This window comes from Mirounga leonina, unplaced genomic scaffold (genome assembly GCF_011800145.1).
Source record: "Mirounga leonina isolate KUSES-001 unplaced genomic scaffold, KU_Mleo_1.0 Mir_173, whole genome shotgun sequence".
Lineage (NCBI taxonomy): Eukaryota > Metazoa > Chordata > Mammalia > Carnivora > Phocidae > Mirounga > Mirounga leonina.
The window spans coordinates 51,582,376-51,602,963 of record NW_023270447.1 but is presented as its reverse complement, the minus strand read 5'-3'; the positions used below and the strand labels follow the sequence as shown (position 1 = coordinate 51,602,963).

Below are 20,588 nucleotides of genomic sequence, written 5' to 3'. Positions count from 1 at the left end.
ACACACAGTAATAAGCACTGAAGTTTTAGTTCTTATTATTATCAAAATTCCCCAGCCAAACCATCAAGAATGAGGCACTTTTCAGACAAACATCTTTACTGACCTCTTAAAGTCATTGGAGGATGCGCTCCAGCAAATTATAGGGTTAAACCAAGAAAACAAGAAAATACAATGCAAAGGGCATTTGCCCTTCTTTCTGGGTGCCCAGCATCTGAATACCTTTCTTCTACTGGGAAAATTACTCACCTTATAAGGCATACCCCCCCCCACTCCACTTCAATATGCACACACACGCACGCGCGGGCACAGTGAAAATAGACACAGAAGCTGAAAATATCTGATCGCTCACATCCTTTGCCTTTGCTCCATGTCCCCTATCATGAGCACCCAGTGAAGTAGCAGTCCCCCACACTGTTTTTTGCTTTTTCTCCATAGTATGTACCATTATTTGGTAAACTTTATATTCAACTTGTTCACTTCATAATTGCGCCTTTCCCCCTTCTAGAATGTAAGTTTCATGAGTGCAGAAATTTTTTTGCCTGTTTGCTTACTTTCCTAGCATCTAAAAGAGTGCCTAGCTCATAGTAGGTGCTCAATAAAAATTAGTTGAATGAAGAAAAGACATGTTTTCCCAGCCTCCCTTTGCAGCCTCCAACTGCTCACATAAAAACAAGCAGTCAGCGATAGCCAATGACCAGGGACCGTGGCTCTGCTGCCAAAGTCTGGCACCCACTGTCTTCACTGCACAGCCCGGTGGCAGGCTTTGGAATAAGGTTCTTGGCTATGTAGCGTCCAAGCCTGGTTCTCTAGCCTTAGTAGGCAATTATGAGAGCCACCCAGCATCCTTTAAAAAAAAATCTCTTTTCCGCTTAAACCAGTTGCAGTGCATGATACAGGCGTGAACCATGAAATGGGAAGTCCTACATAGGAGAGCTTCAAAGAGGGGTCCCAGGAGGTCAGCTGTGCAGTAGAATAGCTCTTACTTTGTTGAGGTGTGGGAGACATGGAACGAAAATAACCTGATGTGTTTGCGCATTTGAGAAAGTATGATTGGCGGGTGCCACAAAACTTATGGAATACTTCGGGAGAAATGGTAACAGATACATAAATATAAGACTAGCAAATGAAGAACCCCAGGAAAACAAAGTATTGCACTCCAAAGGAAAAGTTCCCATAGTATAGGACTTGATTCCACCTTCTGTGCCAAACACAACCACTATGCTGAAAAAGTGGACCCCAGAGAGAGCTACAGAAACAATTTATCATTACCTCCCCCTTCCCAAGTCCCACTTCCCCGCAATTGTCCCTTTTAAATCCCAACCTGCTGACTTGCCCCCCATCCCCACCCCTGAGAAGTCTCTGGGAGTCCCCGTAACTCATTGGATCATTCTTAGGTCATAAACCATCTTCCAGACACTTCAGTCCCCCGACAGTCTCGGTTTACTAACTAAGATGTCCTATTAATAACCTCAACCCTGAGCTTCATTTATAGTGAAGCTCCTCCCCTCCCACACTTCGGGCCTGCCTCAGGCTAGGGACTTTGGGCAGGGCAAGGGGCATCGTCTCCAGTTCTCTTACTCTTGTCTGTTGCTGTGGCAGGAATGGACTCCCCTTGCCTGCCACTGTGGGAGCTCTGTGGACTCAGCTGTTCAGTGGGAGAGCTCCCTGGTTGGCAGACACCCCCCACCCCCACTGTAACCCGTGGGACACCTCCAGTCTCTCTCACCTCTGCCTGGCAAGAAGCCATCCTAGGCAGAGAGGGTAGGTCTGAGAACAACCATCAGGCAGGTCCCCCAGAACACAACCCTGTGCCCTCTCACAAGCGTCTACGGCGCAGCCACCCTCTTCACTCTGCCTCTGCTTTCCTCTTCGACACCATCAGGCATGGAGAGACACAGTCATTCCTCAGCTTCAGGGGCTGTGCCAGGCTCTCTGAGTGGGTCTTAGAACCCCCTCACTTGAGTTGTGGAGAGGAGAAAACCATCCCCTCCCTGGAGAAGAAAACGTCACAGCTTTTTCAACAACTGCCTCAGAAGAAATCCCCTCTTTGGAGAATTTGGAGAAATCCACGCCAACCCAAGGGTATGCCAGGTAAGGATCTCAAAAACCCCAGTTTAGTTTAGGCACCTACAGCCCCGCTTTAGAACATAGTAAAGTCCCGCTTTAGAAGGTAGCCACCAGTGCCTCTGGTGGGGTCTCAGCCAGAACCAAGAGAGCAAAATCCCCACAGGGGATTATACCCAGTCCTCACTGCGCACAGGCTCAAGCAAAGACTGTGTGGCCGCCCCGGCAGGATGGAGTGGCGGGCGTGCAGGCGGGGAAAGAACTGGGCTGGGGGCGGGGCTTTAGAGATCGGAATCCTCACTGGTCATAACAGGTGCCGGTCAACAATGGGTACAAGGGACACAGAGACAGCCCTACAAATCTTACTTAGAGACGCGGAGCACAGCGGTTAGGACTTCACCACTCACCAGCTGTGTAGCCCTGGAAAGTCACTTTCCTCCTCTGAGTCTGTCTCTTGGTCTGCAAATGCGGGAAAATAAGAGTAACGCCTTCACAGGGTTGTTGGGAGAATTACAGGAATTACGTTTGTAACGTGCTTAGACCATGACTGGACCATAGTCGGTACCATGTTTAGCTCTTATTTTTGTTTTTGTAACCTAAACACATGGAAGAAAATACGAGAAAAAGACAACCAAGTAAGTTGAAGGCAGTGCCACCGTGTTGCACAAGTCTGGGGAGCATCGTTCCTATAGATAGGGATAAGTGGCGCCCCCTGGAGATGCGCACCCCAGCAGCCCTGGCTGAAGGCAGCTGCCCCCCAGGAGGGCGGCCACGTAGGTACGGGGACCCACTCTCCTCATAAGGTGATTTTAAAAACTGGTTAGCATTATTTCGCTAAAAATAAAAATTTATTTTTATTTTTTTTAAAGATTTTATTTATTTATTTGAGAGAGAGAGAATGAGAGAGAGCACATGAGAGGGGGGAGGGTCAGAGGGAGAAGCAGACTCCCTGCCGAGCAGGGAGCCCGATGCGGGACTCGATCCCGGGACTCCAGGATCATGACCTGAGCCGAAGGCAGTCGCTTAACCAACTGAGCCACCTAGGCGCCCATAAAAATTTATTTTTAGAGTGTTAATAAAACAAACTCCCAAAGATAGTAACAACAGAAGAGCAAAAAGAAGAGCAATGAAGGAAATGACAAAGGAAAGTCTTGGGAAAATACGACTATAAAAAAAATTTCAAATTTTTGTTTTAAAATCATCGTTAAAAACTTTAAACAGGGGACTCATAAAAATATTAGCAACAAATACGATGAACAAGCATTAACATGCTCAGCTTACCGTCTACGTATATGGAATAATAAATGTTTAAATTTTATAAGTAAAATATTCAGACCCCAATGTAAATACCAACTTGCAAAAGAGGAGCTATGAACTGTGAACCCACACACAATATAATGTGCCGCTACACTAACATTCAAATAAATGTAAAACAAAATGATAACTGGATGTCATCTCCACCTTCAAATTAGGAAATTATTCTGGAAACGCTGATGAAGATGCAGGGAAGTAAGTTCTCTAGGACGTGGCCTGCAGTTGGGAAAATTGGTGCAACCCTCTAAAAAGCTATTTGATAATGTGTGTCAAATGTTACTATCCTTTCACCCAGTCATTTTCATCTCTGGGGATCCAGCCTAAGAAAATAACTGGAGGTGCAAACAGGGATTACTACGTAAACTTGTTCATTGCAGCACTGTCTATATGAAGGAAGGAGGTAAAAAATTCTAAGCACTATGCACTGTACAAGTAATGTATACACAGATTTGTTTGTATAGGCATTAATTTCCGCTGAGAGGCCAGGCATCGCTGGTTGTCGCTGGCAGTGGGAACGGGGCAGGGGAAAAAAGCAGAAGAGGAAGGCTTTTCCTAAGAACCCTTTTTGGGTCTTCTGAATTTTAAACTATTTTAAGGGACCACCTATTTAAAATGATTTGACAAATTTAATAAAATGCGTGTATTTTTGAATGTTTACAAAGAATTTTAATAACGTGGAAGAGGTTTATTAAGATAGAATGTTGAGTTTAAAAATAAGTACACAAGATTTTATATTCAGAATGATCTTGAGGATACAAAAAATATAATTAATATAAAGTATTTAAAAAAAAAAAAAGACAGGGGCGCCTGGGTGGCTCAGTCGGTTAAGCGTCTGCCTTCAGCTCAGGTCATGATCTCAGGGTCCTGGGATCCAGTTCTGCATCAGGCTCCCTGCTCAGCGGGGAGTCTGCTTCTCCCTCTCCCTCTGCCTGTCTGTCTGCATACTTGTGATCTCTCTCTCTCTGTCAAATAAATAAATAAAATCTTTAAAAATAAATAAATAAATTAATTAATTAATTAATTAATTAAAATAAATAAAAAAGACAAATGAAATATACCAAAATGTAAATGGCGGCCATTGTGGGGGGGGCGGGGAAGGGGGGAGTAAGATTATAAACAAATATTATTTCCATCTGTATGTGTTTCTATAGTTTCCAATTCTTCTACAGTAAGTATACACTACTGACACAAGTAAAAAAATTAATAAAAAATTAAAAATAAAGAATAAAAACAAGACAAATTATCTTTTAAAGGGTAATCCACCTCCCAAAGCAGGATTATGAATAACAGAAAGCAATTTGTCCGAAGTCAAGAAGGCACTCCTATCTGAAAGGCTATAGCAGGGAGCCAGGAGGAAGACTTTTGAGCGTGATTCCGGCTTAAGAGATGTCCTTACATGAACCATCTGCCCTCTCTGGGCTGCTTCTGTGGGGAACCAGCAGAAACCAGCCCCGTAAATGCTGCTTCTCAAGAAAGTCTGCTCTGATACCTCTCTTGTCAGTGCTGACCTGTGAGCTCTCTTGAGATCAGGACAGACCCTAGGACTCACGACCCATTCCCAACAGGAGCCAGGCCTGGTAACCAGCATGCTGGCCCTACCTCCAAGCTACTATGTCCATCTGCCTGCCCTCCCCAAGGGAGAGTCTGAGCCTGGGTTACACCTACTTATCCTGGGCTGGATATAAAGCCTAGCATATGATAGGGCTCCAGGAAGCATGTGCTGAACAAATGAATAAATTAAAGAATGATATTCTAGACTACTGCTGTCCAACTGAACTTTCTGTGGTGATGGAAATGTTCCATATCTGCTCCATCCAGTATGGGTAGCCACTAGCCACATGTGTCTACTGAGCACTTGAAATGTGGCTCGTATGACTGAGGGATTGGATTTTCAATTTTATTTAATTGTAATTAATTTCAATTTTAAAAGTGTCCCATAAAAACACTTACATCACAGGATAGTTTAAGATTACACAAGATGATCCTGGGGCACCTGGGTGACTCACTCAGTTAAGCGTCTGCCTTTGGCTCAGGTCATGATCCTGGAGTCCCGGGATCGAGTCCCACATTGGGCTCCCCACTCAGCAGGGAGTCTGCTTCTCCCTCTGACGCTTCCCCCTCTCATGATCTCTATCATTTTCTCTCTCTCTCAATAAATAAATAAAAATCTTTAAAAAAAAATTACACAAGATGATCCTTTAAAAAAGAAAGAAAAAGAAGGGGTGCCCGGCTGGCTCAGTGGGTAGAACATGGGACTCTTGATCGTGGAGTTGTGAGTTTGAGCCCCACATTGGGTGAAGAGATTACTTAAAAATAAAATCTTTAAAAAAAAAAAGAAGAAAAGAAGGAGAAAGAAAACTTCAAAGACCAAAATGAAAAGGCAAACCCCAGGCTGGTTAAAATATTCACAATACATATAACTGACAGAGGCTTTCTCTCCAGAATATACAAAAGAACACTTAAAACTCAATAATAAAACAAGACAACTCAATAAAAAAATAGGTAAACGCCTTGAACAGGCACATCACAAAAGAGGTATAAGAGTGGCCCATCATCACGTGGAAAAACGTTCAACGTTACTGCCCATTGGGGAAATGCAAATTAAAACAGATTCCACCACTCATCCACTAACCAGAACGGCTCCATTTAAAAAGAATTACAATACCAAGTGTTGGCGAAGATGTGGGAATGCAAAAATGGGAAAAATATTTTTATTTAAAGTCATCAATTAAAAAAGATAATCCAGTGTCTGGCCGTACTTGATAAATGATTGTGGCAGCATACTGAAAATGGGGAGTGGGGGAGAGGAGGGTCCCTAACAGTCCCACTGCCCCATCTCCGTGCCCAGTATCACACAATGGGAATTTACTGGTCTCTGGGTCTCCCCAGCGAAGAGCTCTCCTGTATGAGCAGCCAGAGCCACTGGGAGAGACTGGGAGCAGTGGGGGAGGGAGGCATGTGAGGCTGGGACAGGAAAGACTGAAGATTTCACAAAAGGAAAGTTCTTGGCCTGTATTCCCAGAGACGATGAAAAAGGACATTCCCTCCAAGAGGAAAGCTTAAGCAAGCAACAGGTACAAGAAAGGGGCTGGCAAAGGTGGTCCCCCTCCCTGGGACTGACTACCCTCCTCCACCAGCGTCCTGCCCTTTCCCACAGACCTCCCTGATTCTCTCACTAGCTTTGCAAGGGGAGCTAGCTGGCAAACACCTCCACTTCATATGCCTGCAAACCCAGGCTCAGAGACATGGTCCCAGGTCACGAGGCTTAGACTGGCTGAGCTCAGGAGTCTGCTCAGGACATTAAGCCAGGTGATAAGGCGGTAAAGCTGCACAGAAGAGGAAGAGGGACCCAGCCAGGCTGGGAGGGGTCCTGCACACACTCACCCACTGTCCACTGCCCTCAAGACTGCAAGCTCCACACAAGCGAAGGCTCTGTTAGACCACCACAGTGTCCCCGGGCCCTGCCCAATACCTGGGACACAGAAGCCGTTCAATACACTTTGATGAATAAACAAACCAACAAGCAAACCCAAACGGCCCTCCTGTTTTCAGGACACTTTCACACACTATATCCCATAGGCTTCTGACAATTGGCTGGGCAGGGATTCACTGCCCCCCATTTTACAAATGGGAAGCTGAGGCTCAGAAACAGAAATCCACTCTGGGTTGCTTTCCTGAAAATCTGATTGAGGAACGTCCCCAGGAAAGCGCCCCTTGACTGGAAAAGGGACAGATGAATTCCGCTGGAGTCCTGTGTTCATTCTGTTCTCTGATCCACACTCCCTCTGCAAGGCCGAGATGTGTTCACTCCAGACCCTGCTCCAAGGAGCCCACGGTCTCATCACAGAGGAAAACAAAGAACCAAGAATCTATAATACCTGACTTGTTCAGTGAGAGAAAAGTGACAAAGGGGAGTCGGCGGATGAAGGAAGGAAACAGTAAAGCTTCCTGGAAAGGCAGTCTCTCAACAGTGATGCCCGGTAAGCCTCGGCCCAAGGCAGCAGAGGTCCAGAGGAGCTGAAGGGGGACCCAGAGAGGGAGCAAGGTGTGAGGAAGGGCGTGATCCTGGAGCCAGGCTTGCAGCTACCAGCTCTGGAATTTGGGGCAGGTCGTTTAGCCTCTCCGGGCCTCAGCTTTTCTCGTGTAAAATGAGGGTGATGATGCTCCCCCACAAGGAGTAAATGTAGAAAGAATTAAACGGCTTTATGGGTTCTCTACTCACAACAGGGTTCAAACAAATGGAAGCCACCTGCATGCGTGGGGACGTGGGGGCAGAAGAGCAATGGCATCACAAGTTTGGGAAGTAGAATGAAAGTAATCCAACTGGGTATTAGTCAGAAGGCAAATCCCGACCCACTGAACAGGGGGCGGGTCGCTCTGCCTCCTGGCTCTTCCCACAAACACCCTCCCCCCTCCTGCTGGACACCAGAGCCACCACAGGCCGTGTGAGGGTCTTGGACTGACCCAGGGCCGGGACTGGTCAGAGACTACACGGAGGCAGCCCACGCCCGCCTTAGCGGGGACAAGAGCTCCTCACCTCCCCCTAGCCCCAGGTGAAGCCGAGATGCCAGCCAATCACATCTGCGTCCTCCAGAGCTCAGCTCAGAACCTCAGTCTCTCCGACTCCAGAGTCCTTACTCTTCTAACTTCACCACAAAAGAAAAACAAGCACCAGAGTGAGGGGACAGGGTACCACGCCATAGAGGAGCCTCAGATGAAGTCGGGCCTGAAGACGTGTCCCGGCTCTGCACTCAGTAAGACCAGCAGCAGCAGCTCATTTTTGTTATATGCCTCCTGGGGGCTAGCCCCTGAGCTAGGTGCTCTACAGATGTCTCTTCATCCCCACATCAACCCTAGGAGACGGGAATTACCTTCATTTTACAAATGAGGAAAACTGAGGCTCACTGTTCAATGAACTTGCCCAAGGTTCAGCAAGTGCTGTAGTAAGGGATCTGAACCCAGTTCTGACTCCAAATGACTCCAAAAGTTGTCACTTTTGCACAAGTGACAACATGGCCCCTCTGAATCCTTAGTCTTCCCAACTGTTCAAGGGGGGAACGGAACGAAGAGTAATGATTTGGGCAGAGCTTTACAGTTTACAGCCCTGAAACCACAACAGTGCCTGGAGAGAAGCCAGTAGGCCGACACAATGCCCCCGGGGGTTCTGTCTAAGCCGGACCTGGATTGGGGATCCAGAGTAGGTACGTCAATTTCCAGCCCTCAGTAGGGCTGCAGAGAACCACTGTCTGGCTCCTGGTCCTCAGTCCCAACACCTGGTCCAAGGTTCTTCTTCCTCTTAGAGAAATTTGGGTCAGATGTATTACAACCACCAATATCTGCTCGTTAAACCACAAGATGAGACACATTTTTAAATGTCTGAAATTTTGCCTAGGAGGGAGGGAGGGTGTGTGGCAGAGAGCACCTACAATCCTGGGCCAGCCCCTCTGGGACAGTTGTCATGCCCCGAGCTCCTCCATCTGGCCCGTGGCCTGCCAACTCCAAAGGCTCACAACCCAGAAGGGCCTGTGATCACTGAAGTCAAGTTTTCCCAGAAAGGAGAGGATAGGGAGGCCCAGACAGGTGAGAGGACATGCCCAAGGTCCCCGAGCCAGCTAGGGGCAGACTTCATTATGAAGAGCCCCAAGTAGGTGCTGGAAAGGGAATATGACTGTGTGTGCAGGTAGGAACTCCTTTCACGTTTATCAGAGTCTCACGTACACGGAGAGCTTACTGTGTGTTCAACCTTGTGGGAAAAACAAGAACATACAACTTGGCTCCTCCTCTACAGGCTACAAGCTCCTTGAGGACAGAGCCTGGGTTGGATCCCATCCCCACCCTTCCTAGACACCCACTCTGAACCAGACCCCGGGCTGCGCAGGGATCATGAAACTCGGCCCCTGTTCTCAAAGACACGTAAGCCAACAGAAAGTCACCACGGAGTGAGCAGTGCTACAGCAGAAGGAAGGATAAGGGCCGTGTGTGTGTCAGAGCTCTAGCAAAACCCAGTCTAGGCAGAAAGGGAAGGCTTCGGGGAGGAGGTGGCACTTGAACTGGGTCTTAAAGAATAAGTAGGGGTCAGTCTGGTGGCAAGGAAGGGAAGGAAGGCCCTTCCAAGAGGTTCTGTTTCCCAAACATTTACATGCCAGCAGTAACAACAATGATCATCATCCCAACATTTATTGAGCATTATACCATGGGCCAGTCTCTGTATTGAAGCACTTGCACATGTATTAACTCATTTCATCCTCATAATGGCCTCGTGAGAGCATTGCTATCATTATCCCCATTCTGTAGGTAAGGACACCAAGGCCCAGAGAGCTCAATTAACATGCCCCAAGTTCCCCCATGTTAGTCCCCAGAGCTAGGATTCAAACCTGGTAGCCTAGTTCCATGCCCACAGCCTCAATCAGCACCCTCTGTTTCTCGGATACGTACTTCATGCCAGACTTGGTACTGGACACAAGGGTACAGAGATGAATCAGAAGAAGCTCCCGATTTATAAGGACAGAAAGACAAGTAAAGAGAAAAATCCCAGGTCTGAAGCTGCATAAGGAAAAGTCCAACACTGCTAGAGAACGAGCAGAGCAGGTATCGGCAAGAGACGGAGCCGGACTGCTGGGAAATCTGGAACATCACACCAAAGGGCTCAGATTTTTCCCACTGGCCGACCAGTTGCCAATCTATAAGCCAAGCTGTAGTATCACAGGCAACCTTTAAAGCACGTACCAAAGTCCAGAGAATAAATGGATGTCTCTACAGATGGGTAAGTGGATGATAAAATACCAATCTATTGAAAAGAGGGCTTAAAACTAATAACCTCATTAGGCAGCTTGTCCATCAACACACACTAAAAATATAACTGCTGTCATGTGGACCAAGGAAAGATTTTTGTCCTGGTATTCAGAAAACTCGGATACCCCTGCTGTCAGGGATGGGAAGTAACAGAAAGTTTCTAAGCAAGGAGTTCTTAGATGGCAAGGTCTGGGACTTCTGCTCTCCACCAACCCCTGGGCCCCCCGCCTCTCCGAGCCCCTCAGTCTGCTGGAAGTCAACCGTCTAAAAGCCCCAAGAAGAGCCAACCCAGGCGAGAAGCTCCAATGCAGAGATATTCTCACAAAGAGCGCTACGTAAGTACAAATGACTGTTTGATCAATCATTTGGCCTCGGCGTGGGATTTGGTTAGAATTAAAGCCATCTGGCTGCTGGGGGGGGGGGGGGGGGGGGTGATGGGGGAGGAGACAAGCAGGCGGGAAAATGACCCACCCCCTCCCCCAGAAAGCATTGTTAAAATATAAGGGGGAAAAACAGTCAAGTCCCTGCTGTTATTTCAGCCTAAGCCACTTAATCCTTCAGCACATAAAGCAACTTATTTTACGACCTTTTCCCTTTAAAAAGTAAATCTGAAGACGCTGCCTTGAATTCAGATATCTCTGAAATACACAACTCATCCCTCCCAGTGAAATATCCTGTTTCATAAACCTTCTTCGAGATACTTGAAACTGCAGATCACTAAATGCCTAGCTTTAGGCATCTGACATTCCAGAGAATTAATATTTAAACTTATTATAGGAAAAAAAGAATTGAGTTTGGTTGAAGCATGAAATATTTAATAGTGTCTCCAAATTAGAAACCCTATTTTGTTTCGCACTGGAAATGCCAATGTTATTACCTGGGCTTTGCACTCAAATAAGATAAAATGCACAGGCAGTCTTGAGATTAAACACATAATTATGGCTGTTTTCTCCAGAGAGAAGGGGAGTGAGGCAGGTTTGGGGAGTGGAAGCGATTGAGTTTCATTTTTACGATACACTTAAAATTATACTATCATCCTCTGCCTGGAGGGTTGGGCTTGAGAGCGTTGAAGCTACTTAATCACCGAAAAACTGTGTCAAGATCCATGGACCCACGGAGGCCTATTCAGCGAAGCTGTCTCTGTCTTGGAATGGGCCCGCTGCTGGACAAGACCCGGTAACCTTCTCTACTCGCTAGGACAAAAGTATTAAGTGGTTTGGGATAAAAATTAAGCTTCAATTGACACAGTGGATCCTGGCAACCTCTGCCAGCACATGTAATTTATTTACAGGGTTGGAAAGTCGGCAAAATACATCATCAGCTCTTATACAAACTTCTACTAGGTATTAAATACCCAAGCCTCAGAGAAGTAATTCATATAGTCCAGCAACGTTCCAAAACAAACCCAATCTCCAGCCCTCCGGAGAGCTTAAAACAGCAAATGGGATCTGTATTTTTAAAGTCAGGTTTATAATTCTCCCTGGTTTCTTGCTAAAGCTTTATTTTCCATCAAACCTGTTATTTAAAAAAAAAAAAAAAAAAAGGCAACAACATCTAAAAGAGTAATCTAGTTGTTAAAAAGACACAAGTAGGAAGAGGCCCGGCCACAGTGCCCTCCTGATACTTCTTCCTACTCTCCCCTTCAGACTCAGGGTCAACATCCAAAGGCAAAGAAGCCTGGGGCCATAAAGACTCCTGCAATAAGTGTGATTCTCTGAGAATGTCCACCGTCTCATGAACACGTGCACCCTCGTGCAAGGCCACAGACACAAACCAGCAGCAGGACTTTATCCTTCTCCTAGGGATCATCTGGTTCGTTCTTCATCTGACACAAAAGACCCATTTCCCACAAACAAATGCTCAGGTTTACTCTGATTCCTGGACTGTTCTCCCTCCCAAGCCCTTCTTCGTCTCATCATTGAATAGGAAATGATTGTTAGTAGATCTCAAGCCACCATGCCCAGTGAAGCATGCGTTCTACCACTAGGTATGGTGGGGCTTAGGAGGAATTCTCTTCAAACATCAAAAGTATCTTCAGAAGCAGTGGAAGGGAGACCGCAACCAGGGCCTGGGCAAGGAGTCTCCCTAAACTGTGGGAAAGGCTCAGAAAGGGACTAGAACCTGCAATAACCCGTGGGACGTGTGTGTGCCACTGCTTCGGAGAAGGAGCTGCTTCTAGAGGGTCCCTCCACAGCCTCAGAGAGTCCTAGCCTGAGGACCGCACGTCACAACTGGGAACCACTATCTTTCCCCCATTTCTACCGCACTGAAGTGGACAGACACAGTCTCCCCAGAAAGTCACACCTCGGCCGGTTAGCAGAGCCTCAGAAAGGGCTGCTCCAGGGAACAGCTGTCTGGACCAGCCTGTGGCCTTCTGCCACCTTCCCCCGGGATGGGGGGCACACTCCATAGCCACAGCAACTCCTCGCCACTGCCTGGGTTGTCAAGCCCGTCCTTGACAGTGCTGTGCTTTAGGGGGGGAAACACCAGCTTTACCACTTACTACTACCTGCACAGCTAGTCGCTGTGAATTAAATAGTCAGCTTATTACTGGGGCGAATCACCTAAACTTCCCAAGCCTCAGCTGCCCCATATGGAGAACTAGAATAATGCCTCCTTTTCTCACAGGGTTATTGGGCCTCATTAAATGCAGTCACAGCCTTAGTGCCCAGCCTGACACACGGTAGGTGCTCAGTAAGGTTAGCTGACCTCCCCCCCTTCTGTTTTCTTCGGTGGTCAGCCTCAGAAGTCAAGGCAAAGTCAAGTCTGAGACAAAGGTGGCTTCTTCCCACATCCTTGATCCTTCTTAACCTCCCCAGTCCAGTTCATGTGGAATCCTGGAGCATCAGAGCAGGAAGGGACTATGGATCATCCCATCCAACTGCTTCCCATTTTACAGATGGGGAAACAGAGACTCAAAGCCAAGAGCATGGCCCGCATGCATCGAGGCTGCACAATGGTGCATGTGTTCACTCCAGACAGGCCCAACCATAACCACCAAATAAATTCAGGCCATACAGGAAATGCATTATTCAGTTAGTGGACTGAAGGGCTCCTCAGTGCATCTGACTCAAATGCTGACTTTAAAAACACAGCTTGTAATGCTAACACAATCCGCCTCGATCCACCGGAAACCCTCTGAAGGAATAACCCTTTGGAGTTTAGGGGAAGATGGGGAAAAGAAGAAAACAGATGCTTTCAGTGACTTTAAACTGTAAGACCACTGGGTTAGGGTTGTATTCTCCCCACCCCCACCCCATCCCAGGTCTGTTTCCTTTCAGTTTCTTATAAATAAGGCCTAGGGAGACCAAAACAGCTACAACCACCCTCCCCCTTTTCTGCTTTCCTTCCTCACTCAGCTATCAGTCCCGGACTTTGCTTCTAATGCTGAGAGCATTTTTTTTTTCATTGTAAACTATTAATTCGGGCAGCCACTGTTGATAAACAAGAAGTCCCTTTTTAAACTGCTAGAATCATTAGCACAGTGAAGGCGAGCAGCACGAATATTTCAGGAGTTTGCTCTTTTTTTCCTGGCCCCGGTATTACAGCTGTGCTTTCTGCATAATGCAGTTGAATTTTTCAAAGCCCACTGCAGAAGTTTGTTTCATTTCTTCTCTCCCCTTGAACTGAATGTCTTTGTTTCTTTAAGCTCAAAAATAAACTACCCCCTACCAAAAGAAACAACACAACTCTCTAGGTCCAAACTCATTGCAACTCAAATCTATATTAGCAAAATAAATTAGCAAGCCACGGAATCTAACTTTACATGTAATCATATATATAAGGTGAGGTTGTTGAAATACCACCATATCGGCTTCAAAAAAGGGAATTCTTTTCCAAGAAAACTGAGGGAAGGAAGAGCAATTATCCTCTCTATGCAAAAGCCACAATTAGCAATAGTCACTGGTCAATTTACAAATAAAGTTGGTATTTATTTGTTTGTTTCTTTTTTTCCTAATCCTATCCAAAAAAGGATTGAAAACTTTAGTTTCTCCCCTTTTCTAGGATGCTGGCCAAACTCCACAAAATAAAACCGAAGAAAATGATGATAATTATGCAACATCCAGAACAAAGAACATAAGAATATATTTTTTTAAATGATTCATTGTGCACTTATGCCTGTAATGAGATTTTAACGCACTGTAAAAATAAGTGTGCTGGCTCATTTAGCTTCTCACGCAAATGTTAACGCAGGGAGATGAATAAGTCAAAGACGGGGCGGGCTTTTTTTTCTTTCCTCAGAAGTGTGAAGGAAAACCACAGCATATAAAGAAACTTAATGTTTTTAAATCACAGATGGAGCAACACAGCCTATCAATATGATGCCACAGCTAAAGGGGTCCTGAGACCTCAGCCCAGCGAAGCACCACAGGTAAACTGCTCAGAAACGACCAGGCCTAAATTAAGTCACGATCTCATGTGATGGTTCTCCTTTCCTTTTGTACGCCAAGTCCTAGCAGCTTCTGGAGAGCTTGGGAGGCAGGAAGGGAATAGAAATTCTAGCCACCCAGGATTCTTGGGGAATCTTTGGGAATTATATTTCCGCTACATGTCTATAAAAGATTTGTCGGATACATAACTCTTAGGACTGTAGACGCAACATATTCCTATCACGTTTGGGTACCCACACACATACATGTTTCTCTTTGTCTCACTGAGCCTGACATTTGGCCAGCAGGTTTCTCTCCCCCTTTTCTGAAACCTCAAGCACCGAAAAAATTTGGATCTGATTATTTCCGGATCACAGGACCAGCACTTTAAAATGGATGAAATGCAAGCAAATTGCCCACCAGAGCCGGAGGGGGTAAATGCTTTCAAAATAACTCATACCTTTCTATTAGGGATGCGCTAGCCCCTCCAATACCTCCCCAGGACATCACGGTGGCTTCTGATTCGGATGAAGACATTCTACCAGGTAACGCCACCAAAACCATCGTATTTACTCTTCACCATCGCCGGCCTCTGATGCCCATGCACACAAACTACAATTACATTTTGTTTTCCTTTTTCAAGAAAAAAAAAAAAATCTATATACTATTTTTTTAAGTTACAAGATCGACTACTTTTTGGCATTTTCGGCCATGTTACGATGGCTATTTACTAATGGCAGTGTCCACACATGTATCACGATCATCAGCCTCTTTTTTTTTTCTAGGACGTGTCCCATCTCAGCACACAGTGAAAAGGGCCCAGAGAGTCGCTGTGAATTAAGTAGTGAGCTCATTATCTGGTTCAGTCTGGGAATAGCAACTCTGGACAAACGGTAAACTAAGAAGTTTTCTAACTATGGCATAGGTACTCCTTCCAAAGAGGACAGAAGAAATACCAAAAGCAAAAATATTTTAAATTCTCTGGGCACGTTCAGGAGGCCATCCAGTAGGCCAGCTCTCAGCCGCCAACACACATGTAGAAGGTACAAGCTGGGGAACCAGAATCAAATATTTGCAACAGGGAGGCTTAGAAACTGCCACTTTCTGTCTGTAGCTCTGAGCACATCCTGGAGCCTCAGTGTCTTCATCTATGAAATGGGAACCGTAGTAATGACAGCCAGGATCTGCCCAGCACTTTAAAGACCGCAAAGCACTCTACATCTGTTCCCTGAGAGCAGCCCACAAGGTAGGCAGAGCACAGATGGCGTGAGGGCAGATGAGAGAATGCGTGGGAACACACGCTGAGAATCGTACAGCACTGTGCACGGGGACCAGGCGTCATCGGGCCATCGCCACAAAGCTGTCTGCCTCCATAAAGCCCAGATGTTTACCTTCTTTCCTTGTCAGGACTTCCAAAAGCACAGTGTTGGGTGTTTAATACTAAGAAAGAAAAATGCAGCATCTGGTAATTTGGCCTTTCCAACTGCTTGGAATCTGGATAAGCGGGACTCTGCCATAAACAGATAGTGATTCTTATTGTTAATGATGACAATGTTAGTCCATGACGTCGCACCATTCCCAGCACCTCCTGACTCCAGATCTGGAAACGCCGAGAAGCCCAGCATGTATGGATAAGCTGCTAGACCCAAGGGCTTGTGCCCTTCCTCGGCTTAGGGTCTATCCGAAGCAGAAGGCAGATCATCTGAAACCTGACCCCAGACCAAGCAATACCGTCTTCTCTCCGGTCACTGGGCAGCTGTGGCCACAAAAGACCTGAGGCTTGGCTCCTCTCAACTTCCCATGGCCACCACACCCGAGAGTGCACTTCACATTCAGCATTTTAAAAATCAAACCATTCTCCCTCCTTTCCCTGCCCCCTTGATCTCAAGTATCACTTACCCTAGCATGGTGCCCAGCATGAATTAATAACAGTGACCCCTTCTACCTTTTTAGTTTATAAAGCATGCTTACAACCATTGTTAGGTTTACCCTGGGAGGAAGACATTACTACCTCTCATGCAAATGAAAAACCAGAGGCGGAGCGCGTTAAACACACCCCAAGAGGAATCCCCACAATAGCCAGGCACTGAGGCGGGCCTTTCACTAAAGCTCTCCTCAGTCCTTCCAAGTTGGTCTCACCGTAAATTGACAAATGGGGGAACTAAGGCTCAGAGAGTGAACAACTTCCCCCCAAGCTCCCACAGATCATAGGTGGCAGGGCACAGTCGATGAAGATTTTTCAATTGGTATTTGCATCTGTTTCCAATAAACCTAAGATCTGGAGCTAGACACCAAACATTCAAAGGGTTACATGGTCTGGGGAATATTTGGGTGGGAGCAGGGGCAGTAAGAGGTGCCGGTTCCTTGTGGCATTTTTAAGAGGACTGCTGAAGCTCTGTGGGGAAGCGGATTTTGTCTCAGATCACTGAGGGGCTGGACTGTGAGGAAGAACTTGCTTGGAAGGACAGAGGCCACGTTGGAAATTTCTTCCAGCCCAGGTCAGTGAACAAAGGCTGGCCAGAGAACTCCCACCCAGACCACGTTGTAGCCTGCTACACAGGAGACACTTTCCCCACCCTCAGGCCTCAGTTTCCTCATCTTTCAAATGGGTATGATAAATTCTACCCCGCTAGGCTCGCTGGAGGCCGAGAAGAAAACAGTTTAGAAGCCTCTCACAAAAGTTTAACCAGAACGACCATCTTAGGATACAAAGAAAGAGGCTGTTCCTCCCATCCCTTTATCCTCCTCTGCCCTTTCCAAATACAATCCTGACTTAAACATCTCATATATTAGACGTTGGTGGAGGAGGGGGAGTGTGGATAATAATAATCGGGGTTTGGGAGAATGGAAGTAGGAAGATCATATGCAAAGCATCCAGATGAGAGGTCTCTAACCACGGCTCCAAACAAAGACTACATTTAGGAGAACCATGCACCAGGTCTGCAGAGAACTCGATCTTCAGCGACAGCTATGATTTTTTAAAACTAAAACGTGGCAGGAGGGTATCTGTTTAAGGGAGGATTATGTGTGGAGCGGGACAAGCCATGGAGCTCAGGGCAGCAAATATTACTCATGTCTTGCTGCGCACCACTCCTCTCTCCCCAGTAAAAGAACACCTCCTATGGGTATCCCAGTAATAATACTCTAAAGCCATTGTTTCCCGTGTTTACCCTTTCAAACAGGATCCCTATCTGTTGGAGAAGAGACTAAGATTGAAAATGACACAAGAAATAGCACTCTCCTACAAAGTCAGGTGTTTTCATTAAAAAGAAAAACACTGTTTACGTTCATTTCATTTTACCAGTGCCTGAATTGGGAAGTTAGTTATTTTCTACCCAGAAGAAGCCCTCATCTCTAAAACCAAGACATCCTACCTTTTCTACGTCACAGGGGCTGATGCTAAAGGAGTGATGTCTATAGAGCCAAAAGAAACTTTTTGTCTTCCTTGAGAATCACCTGGGAATAGAACCAAGAAGTCCTAAAAGCTAAAATAATGAAACCCCAAGCCTTGGTTTCTCTCAGGGGGAAAATAAGGTGTGGGGGGGAGGGACGACACTGCACCTTAACAGTTTCCCCAATTTCTGGTTAGTTATCTGTCAGCATGAAACTTATAAATAATGGCTCAATAATAATTAACTGTGATGAGAAGAGGTTCATGAGAATGCCAGCATCATCGCTGACTTTGAGCCCATAAACCCTACTGGGGCCTGCACCTTACACCCACCAGCCTCACTGGGTAGAGGAAGGGTACTGCAAAGGAACTTCTGACCAAAGATGATGCTTCTGAAGCTTCAAATTCAGAAAGGCCATTTTTTAAGCCAGAAATTGACTCAAGCTGGATCACAGATTCATAAAATTTTCCATCAGGAATCCAGAAATCATCTGATATAATTAATTCCTCACTTGACAGAAGGGGAAACTGAGGTTCCAGGAGGGTATAGGTCTTGTTGAAGGCCTCTGGTTTTTGTTATTTAGTGCCATCGGAATACGTCCAAATATGCCTGCAGCCAGCTCAGATACTCGAGTTGCTAGTCACCCTAATTTATAAGATTTTTGTAAGTTTCACACAACTTCTATCAGAAATACACAGAAGCAAAATCACCTAATCTGAACTTCCTATATACACACTTCTCCAAAATAGGTTTATTGAGTTTAAATTAGATGCTTCCTAAACAGGCATCATTTTATAATGACAACCGAATCCCAGACAACTAGAGAGAATGATGAACACGAGAGAAAGCTCCAGCAAATTCTCCAGAGAATTCCCACAAAGGTGTGCGGTGTCCAGGCCAGGCAGCCCGAATTTCTCCACACCTCCTGCCAGGCACGTTGGCGGGGCCAGACTTACCCTTCCCGGCGGCGGCGGTGGCGGCGGCCTTGGACGGCCCGTAGTCTCGGGGGCTCCGCGGCCGGAGGAGGTCGTGGGCGCACGGCGGCGGCACAGGCGGCCGGGGCAGCAGGTCACGCGGGGCCCCATCCACGCAGCCGCCGCCGCTCACGGTGACCCTGAAAGCCATGTGCGTGCCGCCGAGGCCAGTGGGCCCGCGGCCTGGGCCCGGAGCGCCGAGGGCCTCCTTCGGCCTCTTGTCTGAGTGCGCCTCCGCCACCTCGCAGTGCATGGCGCCAGGGCAGGGCGCGCCGCTGGGGGTCGCGCCGGGCTCCTGGGGAGGGGAGACAGCACCCGCGCGTTAGAATGAGCGGAACAGCCAGCCCCTTTCTATCCCGGGGGAGGTCTGGGCAGGTCACCACCACCTCCTCGGTTTATTCCTCGTCTCTAAAATGGGCTAGCCCCACCACACTTACCTTAACCTGACAAACCCACCTGATCCCGCAAAAGCCCCTTTCTGGCACAGGAGTGGCTCGCACTTCCTTCTCGGGTGTGTCGAGGGCCCCGGCCACCCGCCGCCACCGCGCATTCCGCGAAGCTCGTGCACCCTCCCGCTCAAAATCCGCCTCCACCGATACCAGCCTTCTTCAAAGGAAGAATGGGGAAACTGAGGCCTGGAGGGGTGAGAGCGCCTGTGCGGTGTCACCCAGTAAGACAGGAGCGGGCGGCAACTACGATTTCCAGGGCAGGACTCTGGCGGGGCGGCGGAGACTACTCCAGGTGGGTCAGGGGCTGCGCGTCTCCCGGACGCTTCGGGGACCCGGCTGCGCGCAGGACTGCGCACTGCGCACCCACGGGTCTGGGGCGCCGACCCTCCGAGACTGACCCCCGACCACCGAGGCCAGGAGAGGGGGCGTCCGATGATTGGCGCTCACTCCCGCGTCACGAACCCATCACGAGCACACAGAGACACGCACACTCCCCGCGCAGCAGAGAAAATGAACCCATCTCACGCGCAAACCCGCACAAAGTCGGTAACGCCCATGGACGCTGGCTCCCACGCATACCACACACCCCCGCAAATGCACACTGGGGACACGGTGTGCCACACGTACTGCTCTCTCATTCACCCGCTCAGACACTCAGCAACACTAGCAGCCTCACTGGCTCACACTCCACGAACACGCGCGCTGGGTCCCCCTCCACAGAGTCTCGGCCCTTCCAACATCCCTCCTGGAACAAGGGCCCGGGGCCCCCAAACTCTCCTTTCCTCGCGCCGCTCCCGCGCCATTCCAAAGCTCCCGGGATTCGAGCGTCGCTGGGACCCTAGCCTCGGATCTCGGGCCCTGGCGCCCGCCCGCTCCCCGGGTCACGGGCCGCGCCCCCTCTCACCTCGCCGCTGCGGCTGCAGCTCGCGGGGCGCACGGCTCCGCGCGCCTCCACTGGCGCCGCAGCCCCCGCAGCTGCCGCTGCCGCCGCGTCCTGCGGGGCGGCATCCCGGGGCGGGGGCGGGGCCCCGACCTGCCCGACAGCCGCTCCAGCCACTGGCTCGCTGAGGCTGCCGCGCAGAGGCCAATCGCGGCGCGAGGGCGGGGCCTCCTTGCCCGGGGGCCTGGGCAGGGCCGGGCGCGGGGCTGGGCGGAGGGTTTGACAGGCGGCGGCTGCCGGAGCCCTGCGCTGCCCGCTGCCCTCCGGCCGCCTGGCCGGGCAGGGCGGCGCCG

The 20,588-nt window shown here is 48.2% G+C and overlaps 1 protein-coding gene across 1 annotated transcript in view; it reads right to left on the bottom strand.

Moving 5' to 3' along the window:
- GLIS1 (GLIS family zinc finger 1) overlaps nucleotides 1-20,328 on the bottom strand; it is a 221,843-nt gene extending 201,515 nt beyond the window's left edge. Inside the window, exons 1-2 of the mRNA XM_035018514.1 lie at nucleotides 20,260-20,328; nucleotides 18,889-19,201 (exon numbers count right to left, since the gene is read on the bottom strand). Coding sequence (XP_034874405.1) covers nucleotides 18,889-19,159 — 271 coding nt within the window. The 5' untranslated portion in view covers nucleotides 19,160-19,201; nucleotides 20,260-20,328. The remainder of the gene's footprint in view (nucleotides 1-18,888; nucleotides 19,202-20,259) is intronic.
- Between the last annotated feature and the right edge of the window lie 260 nt (nucleotides 20,329-20,588).